Source organism: Castor canadensis, chromosome 15 (assembly GCF_047511655.1).
Source record: "Castor canadensis chromosome 15, mCasCan1.hap1v2, whole genome shotgun sequence".
In the NCBI taxonomy this organism is placed as follows: Eukaryota; Metazoa; Chordata; class Mammalia; order Rodentia; family Castoridae; genus Castor; species Castor canadensis.
In genome coordinates, this window is record NC_133400.1 from 27,939,593 (window position 1) to 27,959,912 (window position 20,320).

At 53.1% G+C, this 20,320-nt stretch overlaps 1 protein-coding gene across 7 annotated transcripts; it reads right to left on the bottom strand.

Moving 5' to 3' along the window:
* Nucleotides 1-411: 411 nt before the first annotated feature.
* On the bottom strand, nucleotides 412-20,320 carry Katnb1 (katanin regulatory subunit B1). Of its 7 annotated transcripts, none has more exons than XM_074055930.1 (20): nucleotides 20,247-20,320; nucleotides 18,871-19,169; nucleotides 14,507-14,637; nucleotides 11,373-11,490; nucleotides 6,585-6,685; nucleotides 6,274-6,315; nucleotides 5,590-5,673; nucleotides 5,286-5,401; nucleotides 4,820-4,891; nucleotides 4,514-4,664; nucleotides 4,196-4,386; nucleotides 3,939-4,069; nucleotides 3,525-3,635; nucleotides 2,721-2,875; nucleotides 2,477-2,596; nucleotides 2,223-2,372; nucleotides 1,913-1,989; nucleotides 1,766-1,840; nucleotides 1,140-1,256; nucleotides 412-856 (listed from the first exon to the last, which is right to left on the bottom strand). In XM_074055930.1, the coding sequence occupies exons 2-20, from the start codon at nucleotides 18,908-18,910 to the stop codon at nucleotides 694-696; spliced, it is 2,145 nt and encodes a 714-aa protein (XP_073912031.1). In that variant the 5' UTR covers nucleotides 18,911-19,169; nucleotides 20,247-20,320; the 3' UTR covers nucleotides 412-693. The 7 variants fall into 7 exon arrangements, with proteins under 7 accessions (XP_073912031.1, XP_020020159.1, XP_073912034.1 ...); XM_020164570.2 differs by having other exon boundaries at nucleotides 412-826; nucleotides 2,721-2,788; nucleotides 3,525-3,575; nucleotides 20,192-20,320; XM_074055933.1 differs by having other exon boundaries at nucleotides 3,525-3,575; nucleotides 20,192-20,320.

A 20,320-nucleotide genomic window follows, 5' to 3' on the forward strand; every position in this document is an offset into this window, starting at 1 on the left:
CTCTGCAAGTAAAAGTTGTTTGGATTTCTCAGAGGACGTGCAGCTGTCCTGTCCTGTCTTGGAGGCATGCTGGGGCCCTGGCACCAAAAGTGCACAGCTGTTGGTCTGGGCAGCAGCTGGTCTTGCAGGGGTCCAAAGGATAACTAGGAGCTTGGCTGAGATGATGATGGACTCATCTGTTCTGGCCCTGAGAGGAGAGCTTGCTGCTTGCTCCTCTTCCCCTAGGAAGCCTGAGCTGGCCCTTTCCTGCACTGCAGTCACTATTGCCCCCTGCTGGCCAGACAGCCTGGAATTGTACTCCTGAGGCTTGGAAAGGGTGTGGTGTCATCTCAGAAGAGACCAGGTAGGCCACCATAGGCCTAGGAGAGCCCTGTAAATCCCAGGGCAGAGGATGCCTGTCTCGCACGGAAGTCAAGCAATAGTTACAAATTTAATAAATTTCACCTTATAAATTACAGCAGCAGCCCCAGAGCTCAGTTTGCTGCTCCAAAAAGCAAGAGATGGGCAAAGCCGGGCAGCCACTGCCAGAGAGGAAGTTGTCTCAGTTCAGGGCTATGGAGGTGGCCAGTGGGCCCGTGCTGCCACCTCCAGGATGGCCGCAGATGGCTCATAGGCCAGTGGGCACACGGGGAATAGGAGTAGGGATGGAGGCAGGGCATTGAAGGCTGCTGGGTGCCCCTCCCACAGGACTCCTCAGTCCAAACTGGCCATGAGCAGGTGCAGCTCTCGGAAGGCACTGCCGTGGCGGCCACTCAGGCCCGATTTGCTCTTGACGAGGCCACTGATGCTCTTGAGCTGCTTGTAACACAGCCGACACTTGTGTAGCCTGTGGGCCAAGGGGCAGCACCTGAGGAGACTGCCAGGGACCACCATGACCCCCACTCAGCCTGGGGCCTCTGCTCTCCTGATCACTCCTGTCCCTCTTTCCAGAGGGGCAGTGGACCAGGGCATGCCCTCCACACCCAACCAGGGCCCAGGGGCATAGCCAGGCCTAGGGGAGCCCAGGCTCTAGATCTGCCCACCCCACCCTGACCCACTCCCCCACCCACAGGGCAACTCTGTAAGCTGTTTCGGCGGGGCAGAGCAGGGCCATCACCAAGTGAGGTCCAGCCACAGAGTACCTGCTGCCTCGCTCTCACCTCTCCTCCCGGCTGATGTCCACGCCCACCGAGGGCGGGGCTGCCAGGATGTCAGTGATGAGGGGCAGAAACCGCTGCAGGATCAGCTTCAGGGAGGTGCAGCCCGTCTGGACATAGCTTCAGGGTCGACAAATGGACAAGGCGGAGCCACAGACAGATAAACAGCAGAGTATGTCAACAAATGGACAAGGCGGAGCCACAGACAAACAGCAGAGTATGTAGATGGGGTGCAGGACCACACACACACACAGGACTGCACACACACACACACACACACACACACCCGTAGCAGGAACACACACACACACACACACACACCCATAGCAGGAACACACACACACACACACCCATAGCAGGAACACACACACACACACACACACACACACCCATAGCAGGAACACACACACACACACACACACACCCATAGCAGGAACACACACACACACACACACATACATACACACACACACCCCCACAGCAGGAACACACACACACACACACACACCCTGTACAGTCATACACTGGTCTGGTTCCACTGCAACTGCCCTGGGATGTGTTGGGGCAGTAATGCTTCGTGGCCACCTCAGAACCCCTTCCCATCCACTGCAGGCAGGCCAGCTCCCTACCTCTCATACTTGCTCTGCAGAAGTTTCTCGATCTGTGGCAGCACCGTGGTACACAGGTCCAGTTTCCACAGTGAACTGGGGAGAGGCCAGGGCACAGTGCATCAGGCTGGCCCCACCCACCCCAGCCCTCCCCTTGCGGCCACTTACGCTTTCTGGTTGACAATGTTCAGGAGGTCCACAACCACCGACAGATCATTGATGGCCACAGCAGAGTCCACTGACGTCTGCAAATAGAGTTCCATCGGGGTGGGAATGGGGTGGGGGTGTAATGAGGTGTTACCAAGACCATACCTGCGAGGAGGGCAAGGCCTAGAAATGGGTGCCCACTAAATGGCAGCCTGTGGTAATGCGGAGCAGAGCTGTGGCACAACCACAGGGCCTGCCTGGCCCCACCCTAGCCCCCATGCCCAGGAAGCAGGTGAAAAGGTCAGGCCCCAGGGCAGGGCTGGGCACTTGCCTTGATGTCACTTGTGGTCCACACTGCCCGCACAGTGTCCAGATTCTTGTGGCGGCTGGTGAGCACCACGCACATGGTGTCATGGCCTTTGCGAATCTGTGACATGGCATCCTCATCCACTAGCTCTGCCTGCTGGGAGATCTTCACGGCCTGCGTGGAACCGGTGGTCAGACACTAGCATGGGGACAGGCCGCACTGCTGTGCCCTTGCCCTGGGCCTCCCCACCCTCTACCCCAGGCTGGTTCCCTACTCACAGGCAAGAATTCGGAGGCCTTCAGCCCGATGGGTTCGTTCCTCGTGGCAGGAATGATGGCGGGTTCACTCTTGGGTGCCGGGGTGGAAGTGACGACCGGGGGCCGGGGTGGGATCTCAAGCTAAAGGGGTCTGAGGCTCAGCAGCTGCCAGCCTGAAGCCCCACTATTTCCTATGGAGGGAGGCCCTGGCTTGGGACTCCAGCCCTCTCCAAGCCCCACACCATCCCCCTCCAGCTGGACCTACATTTGGCACTGGGAACTGCATGTCCATGGCTGGGCTGGGCTTTGAGGCGTCCTTGGCTGTGGCTGTGTCTGAAGGCAAAAGGAAAAGCTCACTGATCAGGTCAGGAGAGGGTCTGGCAACAAAGGCTTGGGATGGGCCTCTGGATGATGAGGCATCTGTAATGAGGGAGAGCAGGAGCAGGCTGAGCCTGGCTCTTCCTGTCCTCAGGTCTGTGGATGGGAGTTTCAGGACAATCCTGCCAGTAGGAATGGAGTGTGTGTGGGAGCAGAGGGGCGGAGGTGAGTGGGTGGTAAGCAGGGAAACGAAGAGGGCGAGGCTCTTAGGAAACTCAGCACCAAGAGGGGGAAGGAGAGGACATGGTTCCCTAGGGAAGCCAGATGGAGGAGGTAGAGCAGATCACACTTGCTTTCTTTTCAAATCCCATAGTCCTAGCCAAAGTCCCCGGGCCTAGCCTCCAGCTGGGCTTACCACTCCAGGTCCAGACCTAACCTTCCTGTGCCGCTCACTCACACTCTGCTCTGCCTCTCCTCACAGGCCCTCAGGCCTCCTCAGAGCCCTATTCCATCTCCAGGGGACCCACTGGCGGCCCTCCTGCACTGTCTACTGCTTCTCTCCACGCACTTGGCATGGGCGCAAGGAAGCACCTGTCTCTCTTGCTCTCACTCAGTTACCAGGTCCTTGTCTGGGGCCTGGCACATAGCAGGTACTTCTAGGCAGGTAAAGGGAAGGCTGGAGGTTGTGCCAGGAGAGGGGAAGCCTAGGGACAGCCTGGGGCCTAAGAGGTCACGCTCTGGCCCAACTCACCATCCTCCAGGGGTGCTGGGAAGGGCTCGCTTCTCCGGGGCGGTGTCCGGCCTGCCAAGGCAAAGGAGGCTGATGACTTGGGTTCCCCGGGAGCCCTCCTAGCTGGGTCATCTGGAGCACAGAACCCAGTCAGGTGAGATGATTCTCAGGCATACAAGACCCTTCTCTGACCCCATGAGCTCTCAGCCCTGCCCCTTTCAGCCCACTTGCTCCTATAGCCCCTTTGCTCCTCTACCTGGGAGCTCCTGGTTCCTGCCTTCGGTCCCATGAAGTCCAGCCCAGCAAGGCCCTGAGGGTGTGGGGCCCAGGTGGGGGCTAAGGGACACAGAGCCACAGTGACACTATTTCTGAGAAGGCCCCTCGCCTCTGCCTCACAGTCAGGGGCACTGGGTTGGGGCAGGAGAGCAGCCTCACTGATGCTGTTCTTGGGCTGGAAGATCTCGTTGTAGTCCTCAGCATTCTGGATCTCTGCCCGAGACTCCCGCTCCTCCCGCTCCTCCTCACTGCTGGGGCTGCGCCGCTCGCTCTCCGAGTTATGCTTCACCCTGCCAGTGCAGGACAGAGCCAGAAGGAAGCTGGCACTCCAGTAAGGACTGGGCCAGTGCCCCAGAGCCTAGTGGGGCGGGACCACTGTCTGTGCACCCCTTGCTCTCCTGGGCAGGAGCACTCACCTCTGAGGCTTGCTGCATGTTGTGCTGGGCCGCTCATAGATGCGCCGGAGTGGGGCACTGGGGTGAGGCAGCTGCTGTGTTATGGGCCGGCTGTCCTGCACAGGGTCCTGGGCCACTGTGCCTGTCCTAGTGACCCGCGTCAGGTCCACCACATAAGAGGAGACGTTGCTCTGGGAGAAGGCCACACCTATCTGCAGGAAGCAGCAGAGCTGGGGTGGGGCTGGGACTGGAAAGTAGGAGCAAGACCCCAGTAGGGCAGGGTGGGAGTGAGGGGGCCTGAGGCAGAGGATGGGCAGTGGGTGCCTTTGGTCCTCTCACCAGCTGGTCATTGCAGATGGCCAGGTCAGCCACCTTGCCCCAGTTGACAAGCACCACATCAAAGCAGCGCTCAGGCTCCCAGCCGTAGACCCGCAGTGAGTCCTGGCAGCCGCTGTACAAGCAGCAGCCATCAGGATTGAAGAGCACGCTCCTGGGCCAGGTGAGAATTGGCTATCAGTCCTGGGGCACCCAGCCTCCCCCACACCCCCAAAAACCAGGAGAGCCCAAGACAGAAAGGCCCACCCTCTCCCAATTGTGTTGCCTTGGCAAGAGGGACAGGGTCTTCCTACTCAGCTGCCCACATACCTAACAGGCCCCGGCTCTCCTTCAATGCAGCTCACCACCTGGAATTTCTCCAGATCCCAAAAACGGATCGTCCTGTAAGGACAGCCATATTGTACTGGGCAGTCAGTCCCCCAGTCTGGCCTGAACCTAGGCCAGGGCCTGGAAAGTCAGCTTCTATCCAGAATCCTCTATCTCAAGGAGAGCCAAGAGGAGCAATGTCTGGGGCAGGGACTGGCCTCATAGGCAGAGGGAAGGTGGATATGACCCACGCTGTTCCCAGTGGCCCTAGGTCACCTGGGCCTTGGATCTTGACAAGCCTAGGGAATCACAGTCCCAGACACAGGCCCAGCAACCAGAGCTGGAAAGAGATGGGATCAGGATCTAATCTTGGCTTGAACTCAGTCCACACAAGCATGTGATACACAGGCCAGACACACAGGATGGGGATGCAGAGGGACGACAATCACAGGCATTGTGCCCTGCTCACCTGTCAGAGCTGCCAGAAGCTAGAAGGTACTCATTAGGGTGAAACTCCACCACGTTGACAGGCCCCGTGTGACCAGGGAATTCAGACATCATCTTGCCAGCAGTCAGATCCCAGAGCTGAGGCAGGGCAGGGGAAGGTCAGAGTCAGGCTGGGCACCTGGACGCCCACTCTCCCTCAAATCTGGCCTGAGCACTCTGTCCACTCTGGACAGGCCTGGGACACATGAAACCGATCAGGAAGAAGACGGGTGTGATCAGCGGACCCCTGGCTCCAACCCCTAGGCCCAAGTCAGGTCGGGAGCTACCTTCACTGTGTGGTCATCTGCAGCTGATGCCAACCACTTCCCATCAGGGCTGAACCGGAGACACCGCACAGCCTGGCTGTGACCCTGAAGGAGGAGGACAGCGCACCAAGCTCACCAGAGACATCTGAACCCATCAGGCGCTCCCCCAGTTCCTCTGCCTGCCCCAACACACAGTGCCTTCCTGGGGAGCAGCCAGAGGCGCAGAGGACCACCGCTGGGAGACATGAGAAAAGGGCACTTCCCATAGTGTGGCCATGGACGCCCAGCCCTGAAGGACTCCAGGAAATCAAGCCTGCATGCTCATATGATTTAGGAAACCCCTGTGGTTTAAGCCCCTTCTGGAAATGTAAATAAATAAATGCCCTCTTAATGTCAGAGACTCTGATAACTTCTGAAAATAATCTTGGTTAAGCAGTGCTGTCAAACTCTTATGAACAGGAACACTTTATCCAGCGATGCCAGTCAGCTGCCTGCAAAATCAGTGTGGAGCGTGGCCTGATAAATGGAGCTGTGGGGGTTTGGTGGTGAGTGGGAGGCCCAGGTGCACTCCCTTGCACTCAATCCACATTTCATGCTGTTGCTCTCAGTGGACCACAGCCTCCCACCTCTGCAGAGGCCTGGGCTCATGCTGTGCTCCATGCCATGTAGTGCTCCTGGAGTGACTGACAGAGGGGCTGTCCTTACCCTGTACCGGAAGACACAGCCTTTCCTCCTTATGTCCCAGAGCTGTGGGAAGAGGGACAGAGGGGCAATGTTAGGAGATCACATGGCAGTTGAGCCAGGCCATGGGGCTCCAGGAACTGCAGGTCATGATAGCTACAATGACAGATGTCAGGATACCACTCTCTCAAGGTGGGCATCCTGGGCCTGTCCTGAAGGCATGGATGATGCTGCTTCACAGGAAGGACCCTCCAGACACAGGTGGAAGCAGGTTGTCTCTTCCCCAGGAAGAGACATGGGAGAACAGGGCGATGGGAAACAGGGTGGTAACTCACCTTGATGTTTGTGTCTTGGGAACCGGAGGCCACGAACTCACCATAGGGGTGGAAATCTAGGCTACAGATGTTGGCTTTGTGTCCCATAAGCGTGCGAAGAACTGCCAAGAAAAAGACAGCAGAGGTGATTGGGTGGGGTGGGGAGGCAGAGACTATGAGCAGAAGGCAGTCACCAGATTCATCTGTACATGCTGGTCAGAATTCACGGTACCCATTTCAAAATGGGAGAAACCAAAGTCCCGCCACCCTAATAAGGAACTTCTCTGCTGTTCTCTTGAACAGGTAACAGCCATGTCTATCATTACTCAAGTCTCCAGAAAACGCATTGGACTCTCCATGGCTTGTGTAAGAGAAGACCCAGAAGGTGCAGAGCCTCTTATCCCTATACTCAGAAGAGATTCTGGTAGAGAGAGGATGCTTGGCTGAAAAGAATCAAGAAAGGCTTTACGTAGGTGGTGGCATTTGAGCAGGTATCAATGGATGAAACATGGGCACATCTAGGTGCTTCTCACTGCTCTCTGGGGTGACTCTACTTGGGGACACCTTAAAGGTGGCCGTGAGGGCAAGTAGAAGAGCTGTGCAAACTGAGAGGACATAGGGACTCAGTCAGGGGAGGACCGATCACCAACCATTGTCCTAGAAGTCACGTCTCCCACCCTTTCAGACATGGCAGGTAGCTCAATGGCCAGGCCTGGAGGCAAACCTGTATTACTGTCTCAGGGAATTCTCTGGTACCACTCCAACTTGTCTCATGACATGTGTGTGTGTTTTGGGTTTTTTTTGGCGGTACTGGGGTTTAAACTCAGGAACTCCTGCTAGGTGGGCACTCTTACCACTTGAACCACGCCCTACTGTTTTGCTTTAGTTATTTTTTCAGGTAGCAAATCACGTTTATAATCTAGACTACAATCCTACTTATTCCTCCAGTGTAGCTGGGATGACAGGTGTGTACCACCACACCCAGCTTATTGGTTGAGATGGGATATTGCTACTTTTTTTGGCCTGGGTTGGCCTCAAACTGTGTTCCTTCTGATCTCCACTTCCCAAATAGATGGGATTACAGGAGCCAGCCACTGAACCCAGCTTCGTATGTCATGCTTTTTGAAAGATTTCTACTTCCACTGTCAAAGAAACCAAGCAGCCTACCAGTGCCAGGGTTGTAGGTGTGGGAGTCCAGCCATCCTTAGGTTTGAGCCAAGGGGAAATAAGGTGACTTGTGAGGTAGTGAGCTCTCAGGTGCAGGAGGTGTTCAAGACTCCAAATGTAACACGTCAGGGACAGAAACATTAAGCTCTAAGCCCAGTGTGTGATGCTCTCCACTGTCCACATCAGGCCATGGGCTCAGGAGCCAGACAAAACCAGGCTGTCCTGGCTCTGCTCCTCACTTCCTGTGTGACTGTGGGCATCACTTACCCTCATGAGCCTTGTGTTGGGTTATGGTCAGCACTAAGTAAATGAACACATGTCAAGTGCTCAATAAATGCAGTTGTAACCATTCCATTCTAATCTTCCTGCAGAAGGCCTGTCTTCATTCCCTCCTGGCTGTCCTCGATGGGACCATCCCACCTCCTCCTCAACACATATCCTGCTTCTCCTTCTTCTGCCCCAGTGACAGTGCACTACCCAGGGCTATGACCACTGGGGCATCTCCTTTGTCTCCACAGTATATACTAAGCACTTCTGGTGTTTGGCGAGCTCAGGAATCTCACTACTCTAGGTCACTGAGTCCCTCTGACCATACCAGGCAGTGGCTGATGGCTCAGAGAGTGAAGAGGCCTGCCTGAGGCCAAACAGCAAGTGCAGGGCCAGAAAACAGACCAGGGTCTGCAGCTTTTGTAGCCTGGGCCAAGGGAGTGAGACTGGGCACAACTGCTGGCTCAGGGCCAGGCATAGGGATGAGCAGCAGGAAGGAGCTGCTGTGGATTAGTCACTGCTTAACCCAGCCTAAGCACCCTCTGCAGCTGGCCCTCTCAGGCAGTGGATATGGGACCGTGCCTCCGTCCCATGCCCAAGGAGTCTAACAAGGCATCTGCCATGTCTGTCCAGTGAAAATCCAATTCAGCATTCAATTCAGCCACTGCCCAGGTGGGGCACAGCTTTTGCTGCTCTCCACTGTTGTGTGCTGCTGGGGGCCCAGCACTGCCGAGGAGATTTCAGTGCATGCTGCCCAAACACACACTGGATCCGGCCCCACTCACGCTGCAAGATCCTCCCTCCCTGTGGCAGTTACACCCTGCGTGGGCCGCCTTCCTATGGGGATGTGCTGGGCTGAGTGCCCTTGCCCTCAGGCTGTGCTGTGGAAAGCTGGCAAGACCACATTCCTCTGCCGTGACTTCTGCCCTCACTCGTCCATCCCAGAGATGCCAGACCCAGCTACAGGATCTGGGACCAGCACACTGAGGGGCATTTGGGGCTTCCTGTCCATTCTGGGACCTCCAAGCCCTTCCTTCACTCCACCAGAATCCTCCAGTGCTGGCTGCTTTTGGGGCATCCAACGTGACAGGCAGATTTCTCAGACTCCTTTGCAACCTGGAGCATCAACTGACCTTTCGTCACTATCACTTATGCTCTGGTGAGTGCGGAGGAGGTAGATCTGAGGTCTCTGCTCTACCTGCTAAGGGCCAGCTTTTGAGAATCCCAACTCAGGGCAGTAGATGGCAGAGCCAAGAGCACTGGAACAGGAGTTCTGACACCAGATTCAAGTCCCAGGCTTGGCCACCTGCAGCCACAGGATCTTCACCAAGAGCTATTCCCTCCCTGGGCCTGTCAAATCAGGGGACCTGCTTGTCTGGCTCTACATTGGAAGCATCTGGATGCTTCCTGAAAACATGATTTGTGACCAGCCCACTAGCGTCAGGCTCTAGGGGAGGGGTCTGGGCCATGTGTTCCTCACGAGATCCTTGTCCAGTAGCAGCCCCAGAGCCCAGCAGCAACTAGTTCCCACTCGTCACCACCTTAAGCAATCACTCACATTTCCCTGGTGAGTGAAATGCTGTGGTTGAGGAGGCCTGAGCAGGGCCATGGCATCCTCAGCCTTTGCTGTTCATTGAATGGTGACTGATCAATGGTGTCCACTGGAATTCAGGTCCAGGCAGAGCCTCCCAAGGGACTGACCACCTTCTCAGTCAGAGCCCCCATCGTGGCCTGCTCCTGCCTGCCCACTCAAGTCCACAATGGCTGAGCACATGCCCTGGGTTCAGGTGTGGCTTCCAGATGTGGCAAGGCAGCAGGATCACAGGCTGAGACACAAGGAATGCAGCCCTATTTGTCATCAAAGACACTCTGGGGTTCTATGGTTCTTTGACAGATCATTAGCAGTGGGCCAGTGTCCCTCAAGGCCCAGGGACACCACCTTTTCTGAGGACCACTGACCTCAAAAGACCACTGTTCTCAAGCAACATGAGCCTCACCACTAGACACATATGGCCAGAGGCCATTGTCCTGAAGCAGTTGTAGGGCATCTGTTAGCAGGGCCTCTAAGGCTCAGCAGGCACCAGAGTCTCTCTGGAAAAGGCAGGTTGGGCAAAACCCATGCTCTTCTAAGCAGCAGCAAGTGGCCTCCTGCCTGGCACACCCAAAGGTCCAGACCAGAGGCTGGCAAGAAGCACCAAATAGGCTGTTTGGATCTCCTAGGGTTGGCCTCCCCAGTGTTCACAAAACATGTTGAATTAGCTGTCAACACCGAAAGATGGGTGGCTTCCTCATAAATTTCTAGGTTCTTTTGACAAATCTGCAGAGTTGGCTGCACTATATACCACACTGCCATATGGTGACAGCCTGAGCCTGGGAGGTGGCCAATCTGTAGAGGAGGCGAGACTCCTGAGTGGCTAGAACTGAGGGCACAAGTTTCCAGACTGAAAGAACCCAGTAAGGACGCTGCTCAGGGATGAGAACAAACCCACACCAAGGCTCATGGCTGTGAGACCTCAGAAAGTTGGGACACAGATCCTACAAGCTTGCAGAGAAAAAGAGGGGGAAGAAGCAGATCCTATGGGAAGGGTCAGGTATAAGAACAGTACTGGGGCTGGACATGGTGGCTCACATTTGCAATCCTAACTACCTGGAAGGTGGAGGAGATCAGTATAATTGTGGTTTCAGGCTAGCCAGGACAAAGTTAGCAAGACCCCATTTCAACAAATAAGCCAAGTATGGTGGAATATGCCTCTAATCCCAGTTAAGTGGAGGAAGGAGGATTGCAGTTTGAGACTGACTCTGAGCAAGAACATAAGACCCTGCCTGAAAAAATAACTAAAGCAAAAAGGGCTGGTTCAAGTGGTAGGGTAACTGCCTAGCAAGCTTGAGGCCCTGAGTTTTTGCCAGTATCCAGAGAGAGAGAGATTGAGAATGGGAAGGAATGAGGCCAAGGCTTCCTCTCTCCACTGGACTAATTCTAAAACTCCTTGACTTATTAAACTGTTACGACAAACAGAACATAGGCAAACAGATCCGGCCACCCCAGGCTCACTAATTGTGCGCACACTCCCCAGTTCTTCACAGCTCTCCCCATTTGGCCATGTCACTTATCCTCATGCTCTGGGGACCCCTCCTAGCTTCTGATGTCCCTTGAGTTCTAAACCCACACCCCACCAATGTGCCCATCCCCCCATTGTTCATTCAGAAAGACATTCCCTAGGCACCTCCTCAGAGCCAGCCATTCCAGGGACAGCAGAGCTCACAGGGGCGAGGTAGATACCTCACCACCTGCTTGGGGCTCCAACAGCGGGGCACACAGGCTTCGCAGAGGAAGCATATGGCGGGCACGCAGGGGAAGCAAGCATGGAGGCCTACTTTTGGCAGCTTCCAGGTCCCAGACGCGGATGGAGCCTGACTGGGAGCCGGCCACGATGAGCTCCTCGGGGGTATTGAGGCGGACACTCTCTACGGGTGATGTGTGACCCGTCAGGCTCTATGGAGAGAGGGTGACAGCTTCAGTGCACTGCAGGGACACCTTCAACCACTGCCACAAATTCAAGGTCCCTGGGGATGGCTGCAGCAAGCAGCAGCAGTCCCTCAGGGCCCAACCCGTGCCCTGCAGACTGTTTCTTCTAGCCTTAGCTCCTGGGGCTAAAAAGTAGCCAAATCCCAGTTACTTCCCATGATGCTCCTGGCATGGGCATCACCTGCAGAAATGGCCCTGGGCACCTTAGAAGCACAGTAGGCCAAGATAAGGTGATGCTGACCCTTTATCTCTGAGTTTAAATAACCTCTGTCTAGGCTTCTCCCATCTCTACTCTGCCTGATCCAATCCCTTCAGTCATGGTAGGCATATACCCTCCAGGTGCCTGGCTCTCAGAGGCTGCCTGCCTCAATGGGTGACCTTGCCACAGACCCTAGCGGGCCTGGGAATGACTGCAGGAGAACAAACGAGTTCTCTCAGTGTAGGCAGCAATGGGCAGGGCTGTGCCTGGTCCCAGGTATCCACTCTGAGGGTAGGAGGTGCTGGCATTCCTTAGCTTTTTGGAGGGAAGGCTGAAACCAAGTCCATAGTGTTTGTCACACCCTGCCCAAAGCTGGCCCTAAGGCATGGCGGCCATTCCATCAGTGTCTGTCAAGACAGTGTTCCACCTGGGGGCTGGGGCGGCTGCTCCTCCATGGATGACGTGAAGGCCCAAGAGTTATAAACAGCTTGCTGGACTCCTACCCTGCTCTGACAGACGTCAAAATGGGCACAAACCCTCCCAAGCACAACTGAAAAATTCACCCACAGGAGGAAATACACATTCCTTCAAACCCACAATTCCACCCACTGATCTGTTCCTCCCACAAACTCACACGAGCAACACAAACCAAAGGTTATTTGCTGTAGCAAATGTTTTTAAGAGGCTGGAGACAATGTCAACGCCCACCACAGGACACTGTTTAGCTAAGTAGCAGGTCCCATAGTCATCCATGTGATAAAAAACCATTTAGTGACAGAAATGGATGAAGCAACCCACATATATCTTGGGCAGAGGTGTGGCTCAAGTGGTAGGGCGCCTGTCTAGCAAGCAAGCATGAAGCCCTGAGTTCAAATCCTAGTACAAAAAAAAAAAAAAAAGGAAAAAACTAATCTTCTCAAGCTAGGGGCATGGCTCAAGTGGCAGTACACTTACCTACCATGCCCCAAACCCTGTGCTCAATCTCCAGTACAGGAAAAAAAGAGGGATCTCCACAGTGCTTTGAGGTGAAATAGAATGGAGGATAGTGTATGCAGCGTGACACCACTTGTGTGAGAAAGCAAGAAACAGGACAGTGTACAGATTTGCTCACCCATACACAAAATAATTCCAGTATGTAGAAGGAATTTGGAACTGTGGTCACATCCAGGGAAGGATGTGGAAGTCAGAGGAGGAAGGAGGACTTCGTAATTCACTCTCTATCTTTTGGATGCTGAGCCATATCAATGCATCAAATATTCAGAATTAAACAAAAACAAAAGTGGACTGCCTATACAGCGAGAACCACGGGCCCATCTCCCCAGGCGTGTGGCACTGAAAGGCCCAAGAGGCTCATCTGTCTGGGTGAGTGAAGGGACAGAGACACAGGAGGAGACCAGATGGAGACTTGGAGGCTGAACCAGTGTCTGAAAAGAAGTCTGAAGCCAGACCCCAGAACCCCCTGGCTACTCTGGGACAGAGCATGGGTTGGTTCATACCCTATGTTTGCTACATGTTTGAATCTTTCTCAACTTGAGTATGCTAATTTGGCATTTCAGGGAGTAAAAAATACATCTGAGCCCTACAAAGAGTAAAACAAAACAAAAAATCTCAATTCCACTCTTACTGAGTCATTGCCCATTGGCTGTGACCAGGTATATCTCAGTTGTCCCATGGATCTCACAAAATATGAAGTGGTTGAGTTTCTACTAACATGTATCACCTCCTACCAGTTTTTTCTGTTTATTTGACCAAGAGTCAAAAGAATGATAATTCCCTGTGGTGGCAAGGATTCAGGGGAAAGGACAGTCTCCTGTGCTGCAGGTAAGGGTGCAAACGGGTTTCTGGAGAGCAGTTTGGCAATATGTTTTGAAGGCTTTTAAAAAGCACACACCCATGATTAAAGGCAATGGTCAGAGCTGCTCAAAGGCTTGGAGGATGGAGATGTTCACCACAGTGTGGTTCAGCAGAGCCAAAACACTGGGAGTGGCCCCCCTGCGGATGGCAGGGCGTGACTAAGCCAGCTGCAGCACATCCCTGCAATGGAACACCAGACCAAGAAGCCAGTAAAAAGTGTGTTGTAAGAGAATATTTGTTGACACAGGAAAATCCTCATGGCATTGTTATTCTAAAAAGTCAGGTTACACAAGAGTAAGGATGATAGTGTTCAGAGATATATCTGTGTGCACATGTGGATTGGCATGTACATATGCATGCATCAACACATGCGTGCCTCAGACCAAAACACCAACTGTGGTAGCTTTGGAAAACAGAACATCTGAAATGAAATTTTGTATCTGTCTTCTTTTATGCTCTCCTGCCTTGGAGAGCAGTTTCCAGCCCTGAAGGTGATTGTGTAACTGGAGAAACTGCTCTTAAAGAATGAGCCTCCAACCAGCCCAAACCAGGTCCCCTCAAACCCTTTCTGTGAACTGAGCTGGGATGAGTGAACATCAACACCCAGTGCAGGTGACAGGCAGCAGACAGGCAAGTGGGGCGGGGTACATGCCTTCCTTCTCAACCACAGGCCCTGGCTTATTTAAACCTTTCCATCAGACTCTGGAGTTCTGTCTGCACAGCAGGTAACTCTCATCGCCGAGGGCTGCCCACTGTTCCAGTCATCCTGGGCCTCACTGAGCAGGCAGCTGGAAGGGGGCACTGATCGTGGGCACCTAGGTACTGTGAGCTCAACAGTGCCTGCAAAGCCACCCCTCCTCAGCCCCCAGTCTGCCCTACCACAACGCCCTCCTGTCTCGAACCTCATCCCCACTGCCAGCGAAGACTCACCATGATGCAGTTGGGTTTGTTGATGGACCACAGGTTGACGCGGCAGTCATCCCCACCCGTGGCCAGCAGCCGTCCGGAGGCCTTGCCCAGCACCAGTGAGGACACATTGCTGGCATGGGCAACGATCTCCTCTACACAGAAAAGGAGAGGGAGAAGACAGTCAGGGGGCCTGGACAGGGCCACATGGAGCGTGGTGGCCATGCACAACCATGAGCTCTGGAACCTGAAACTCAGATAACCTCATGAGCTGTAGAGTCAACTACCGGGGAGTGTGGGCCTGAGACTAAAATGACTGTTTCTCAGCTTCAATCATTCCTGTTCAACCCTTAGGCCTCCTGACTTTTACTTTTTCTACACATCAACTGGTAATATTGACAAACTTTACAGTCAGCCCTCCATATGCAGATTCAACCAGCTGCCAATGGAAAATACTGAGAAATATGTATCTGTAATGCCAGGCATGGTTGTTCATCCCTATAATCTCAGCATTTGGGAAGCTGAGGCAGGAGAATCTCAAGTTAAAGCCCAGCCTGAGCTACATAGTGAGACCCTGTCTCAAAAAACAAATGCATCTGTACTTATTTGTACATGTATAGTCTTTTTTCTCTTCCTTTCTCTCTAAACAATATGGTACATTAACTGTTTGCACAGCACTTTACACTGTATTAGGTATTATAAGTAATCTAAAGATGATATAAAATACAAGGGAAGGCATGCCTAGTTTCTATGCAAATACAATGTCATTCTGCACAGTGGGCTTGAGCACTTGCAGATTATGGTATCCATGTATAGGGGTCCTGAGATCTATCCTTCGTACATACTGAGGGACATGTAAACTCACTTTTTAAAACTGACTTGCTATTTTTAGCTAACTGCCTCAAGCACTAATACCCGTTGGTATATCGTATACTTTTTCTATGGTACAAAAAAGAACAAAACCAACAATTCAAATAAAGTTGATCAAGGCACCACCAAAGCACCTCTCAGCTGCCACTTGTCCACAGGAAGCCTGCCTGGGGACATACTTTCAGAACAATACAACTCCCAGCAGCTGTCCCCAGGGGAGCTCACACAGGGCTTGGCTCACAACTCAGAATTGCAAACAAGTGCTGCTCTGGGCTCTGTGAGCTGCTGCTGTGTGGTCTTAGACAAGTTGTTCATCCTCTTCAAAGGTGGATTGTCTGATGAATGGGATGACAACATAACCTATCCTGTGAGCTCGCAGGTGCCATGGTTTGTTAGGCTAAGGACTGGTCACCAGGAAACAATGACAAAGAAGGCCCCAGATGAACACAGGGTGGGCTCCATGAGGAGGGAAGTGACCACAGATGGAGCAGATGGGTTGGGGAGAGGCTGACCAGATGGAATGGAAGATAAGAACTGTGGGTAGCCACCAAGGCCCCTTGCCTGGACCTTGTGGCCACTACAGGGGCCACAGACGGGTACCTCAGGGTTTCTTATCAGTGCTCCAAGGGAACAAAACACAGGCAAAGAACACAAGAGGTGGCTCAGGCCTCTGAATCAGTCTGCAGGTGAATTCCTCTCAGGAACAGGGAGGAGAAAGGACAGGTCTCTTCACACAGAACAGGGAAAAGCCCAACATGCTGATACCCAGAGGCAACTGGGAGGCTGGCTTGGGTGACTTGGAGAAGGGTTTGCAGCTGTTTTGCAGAGGACATTTACCCCACCCCAGCTCCAACTCCACCCTCCTTCCCAAGTGACTCTAGTGTGGGCTGCAGACCATGAGGAGGTGGGGAAAGTGGCTGAGGAAGGCAAGCCAGCCTGACTTATTGGGACTATCAAAGATGCCTGGGCCTAGGTTCTAGGCTCAACCTCACAGATGCCATCTCCCTACAGGTCCTTGCCAGGGCATAGCTGGCACAGGTGGCATGAGTCCAGTCAGGGGGATAGTTCTCTGCAGGCCTAGACATCAGTCAGGACATTGGAAACCCTGTCATTCAGATCCAAGATTCTCTCCAGTCCTTGTCTCAACCACACAGCCTCTTCACTTGGGTCTCAGGACTACCACTGCACAGATTGTCATCAGCTCATAACAGAAGTGTTTCCAGGGTGCCTGCTCTAGACCTGGCCCTGGGAGGTTAGGGGAAATAGAGAAAAGGTTCCCGCCTTCATGCTCCAATGTGATCAGATGGTTCTGGGACAGGGCACAGAGCTGGAAGAGCCACAGATGGGGGCTGATGGGAGCTGTTGGAGATGGGGGAGGCACACCACAGGTATTGGCAAAGGAGGCACAGGGCCTTGGCCCAGAGCTCCCCTTGCGGCTTGGCTTGAAGGATATCAGCCAACAATAGCCATCACCTGGGTGCTCCATTTTTTTTTTTTTTTTTTTTCCTGAAATAGAGTCTCATTATGTAGTTCAGGCTGGCTTCAAGTTCACGATCCCCCTGCTTCCACCTCCTGGGTTACAACCCATTCAACCTGAGTTGAATGTAAACAGACCAAAATCCTCAGAGTTTACTGGCGGGCCAGGTGTCAGGTACTAATCTACCCTGTGACAAAGGCCTACAGCAGCTCTCCAAGTGCTGGTGGTATAACCTGGTCCCTCATTCCAGCCAATCTGATGCTGAGGACTTGCATCCTAGAAGGAAGACTTAAAGAACTGAAATGCAATGACCCCATGCTGGCTAACACCTGGAACCACAAGGAGCTGGAGGCCATATGGCCTTGGGCTCTTCACACATCTTCTTTACCACAGAAACCCACGTGCCATGAAATTGTCAACAGTTACCCAACATGCTCATCTCATTAGTCCCAGCTTAGATATTTCGATGGCTTGGGGTCTCTTTGATGACAAGAGCCTTTCAGATAAAACCAGAGCCTCAAAAAGGCTGAGGTCCTGCTGACATGTGCCCTGTAGAAGTCACCAGCTTAATCTGGCACCATATCCTCCTTGCTGCTGTGCCACAGTCTATGGCCTCCTGTAATATGCCAAGCTTCCTGCCTTTGCCCTGGTCTTTGCACTTGCTGCTCAGGCAGCCTATAGCATTTCCTGTCTTATTCAAGCACACATACCAGCTTGGGATGAAGAAGGATCAGAAATGGATGGATGTGGCTATCCAATTCCTGTCTGTTGCTCTCCCCCAGCTGAACTCCTACCACACAGCCACCTTGTCTATTTTCTCCCCTACTGGCTCCCTGCTCAGGAAGGAACAGCTGTTGAAGGGATGGATACATAATCCTAATACAAAGTCACTCTGTTGAAAGTACACGCTCCTTGGGACCATAAAATGATTCTCCCAAAACCCCAGCTTTAGAGAACTTAAAAATGGCTCAAACCCCCACTTTAAAAATGAGGAAACTCAGGTCCAGCAAAAATTTTACCTGGGGCCTGGTGGGTTTGGTGATTAAAAAGAAATGGAGCCTTCCCCCAGCTCCTGAAAACAGCTCACAGCAGAGATGACCACATAGAACACACTGCCTCTGTGCCAACCACTTACTCTGGGGAAGGGCCTGCAGAGGTGCTAATGTATAGAGCAGCTCTCCAAACATCTGAGAGCCCTTGGGATCCTCGCGATCCTTTCAGAGTCTCCAAAAGGACAAACTGTTTTCCTAATGCTGAGATGATCTGATCATCTCTACTCTCATTTGCTCAAGGGTCCAGTACAGGCTTCCAACAGATAGGTGATGTTATGACATCATCACTACTGTCATGTGTGTATATATATATATATATATATATATATATATATATATATATCACAGCAATATATAAGTATAAAAAATATATATATGTATATATATACGTATATATATATATATATTTGTGTTTTCAAATGTCCCACTATTAATTTCTAATATGGTAAATATCGATAGGTACAACTCTCATAAAGAAAAGCACTTTGGGGGTCCTCAATAAAGAAGTCTTAGACCAAAGATTTTAGAAGTACTAATGTAGAGTAATACTGGGGTCAAGGTGCCCATACTCAGTTACATTCCAGAGCCCTCTCCCTGCCCTTCCCTCCCTGTCTCCACTGCTATCCCTTGATCCCTTCATTTGACTGAGGAAGACTGACCGATGTCTGAAATGCCTAGAGCATTTCTCATCCCTGGAAATCCTGCACAAGGTGCTTTATTATGTTCATGATCTCATAGCAACTATAAAATCCAAGTGTGACACTCTTAGTGTACAAATAAGGAAACTGAGCCTCAGAGATCACCTAGCCAATGTCATTGTCCATCTAAGAAGTGCCACAGTCATGATTTCCATCTTGATCTACCTTACAACAAGGTCTGGTAGTCCCCCACTGCACCAAGAAGAGGAGACAATGCTGCAGGTTCAGGCTGCCCAGCAATAAACCACTAACAAAATAATGAGGTGGTACAGTAAAATAAAAACTACTTACGCAACTTCCAGGCCGTCTTGGTGACCACAGGGGTGGCCATCCTTCAGAGGCTGGGACCTGAAGCACCACCCACAAAATGGACTGTGCTCTCCTCTTGGGGTGGGGGTTGATCCCCCCCAGACCCACCAATCAAGTAGGCAGGGAGTTCCCACACATTCAGGCAGAGGGACCACCTGCTCTCCTGGCCCTGAACTGACGGTTTAAATCATCCACAGCAGCAGGAGCAGCAGCCTGTGCACATCTGTCAGGATCACGGATCATGGAATGTCAGGCTTGAGCCATCTCAGCTGAACACTAGGCTGCAATACAAACAAATGGGACAGCCTGTTAAGATCTGCAGTTCCCTACAGGCTGCTTGATAAAGACCAACACCCACCAAAGCCAAACAGCTAGGAGATGCAGTACAAGCTGGGTTAGGGAATCTGCAGAAGGGGCACTTCAGACAAGGCGACTTGGTCACAGGGGAAAAGCTCCCAGAGGCAGAGATAATGGAACCGGCTCTGCTCCAGGACCTGGCTGCCTAAAGTGCAGCAGCCACAGTGGTGCGGGAAGGACCAGATGCCTGCAGTTCACGTAGGTTTCTGGGAATCACTGTTTCACCTGACACATAGATGGGCGTGGAGTCAGAGGCTAAGCTTAGGGCTCCATGAGAAGCACCCCAGAGGCAGCCATTGAAATCCTCTGTGGGGAGAATCTCGAAGAGGACCCTGAGGGTCCTATCTTCCAGTTCCTGGCAATTCCTGCCCACTGCGATTCCCAAGGGCAGAGCTGGGAATGTGGCCTCCAGTCTGGGCATGAGTCGAAATGACTTCTCCACTCTAAAGGCCGCCTCAAGGAATCTCCCACCTCTCCCAACGGCCTCTTCACCCTGTCCCGTAAACCCTCTCCCCTGCGTTGCCCTTCTGCTGCCTGGGTCTCCCATCCATGCACATTTTGTCTTTTAAGCTCCCCACGTTGGCCCCCGCCTCGCCAGCTCCCTTTACTCCTCTTTCCCCGCGACTTTCGGTGTCCCCCATTCATTCGCTTCCCTGCTGCTCGTGCGCCTGCTCTTCACCCATCCTCCTGCAGACCCACAGCTCTGTTTCCGGCTCCCCCTGCCTTTCCCCCTCCGGCCTCCACGTCGGGTCCCCTTATCCCAAGACCGTGGCTAGTTCCTCCGCCTCGCTGATCTTCCCGCCCCTCTGGTTTGCCCGGCACGGGTTCTAGCCTCCCTCTGACCGGAACCCTCTCCCCGTAGCCCAGCCGGCCCCGCCAAAATCGGCCCAATCTAGGACCCATCTTTCCCTCGCCTTCTCGCCTCCTCGCCCGTAGCCCACTCCACCTGCAGCTGAGGCTCCGGAGGCCAAGACTTGGCTCCAGGCGCGACCCCTACTTGCCTCCATCCCCTGCCCTGATTGGTCGCTGCTTGACAACCGACCCTCACAACAAAACCTCAGTCCCAGAGCCCCGC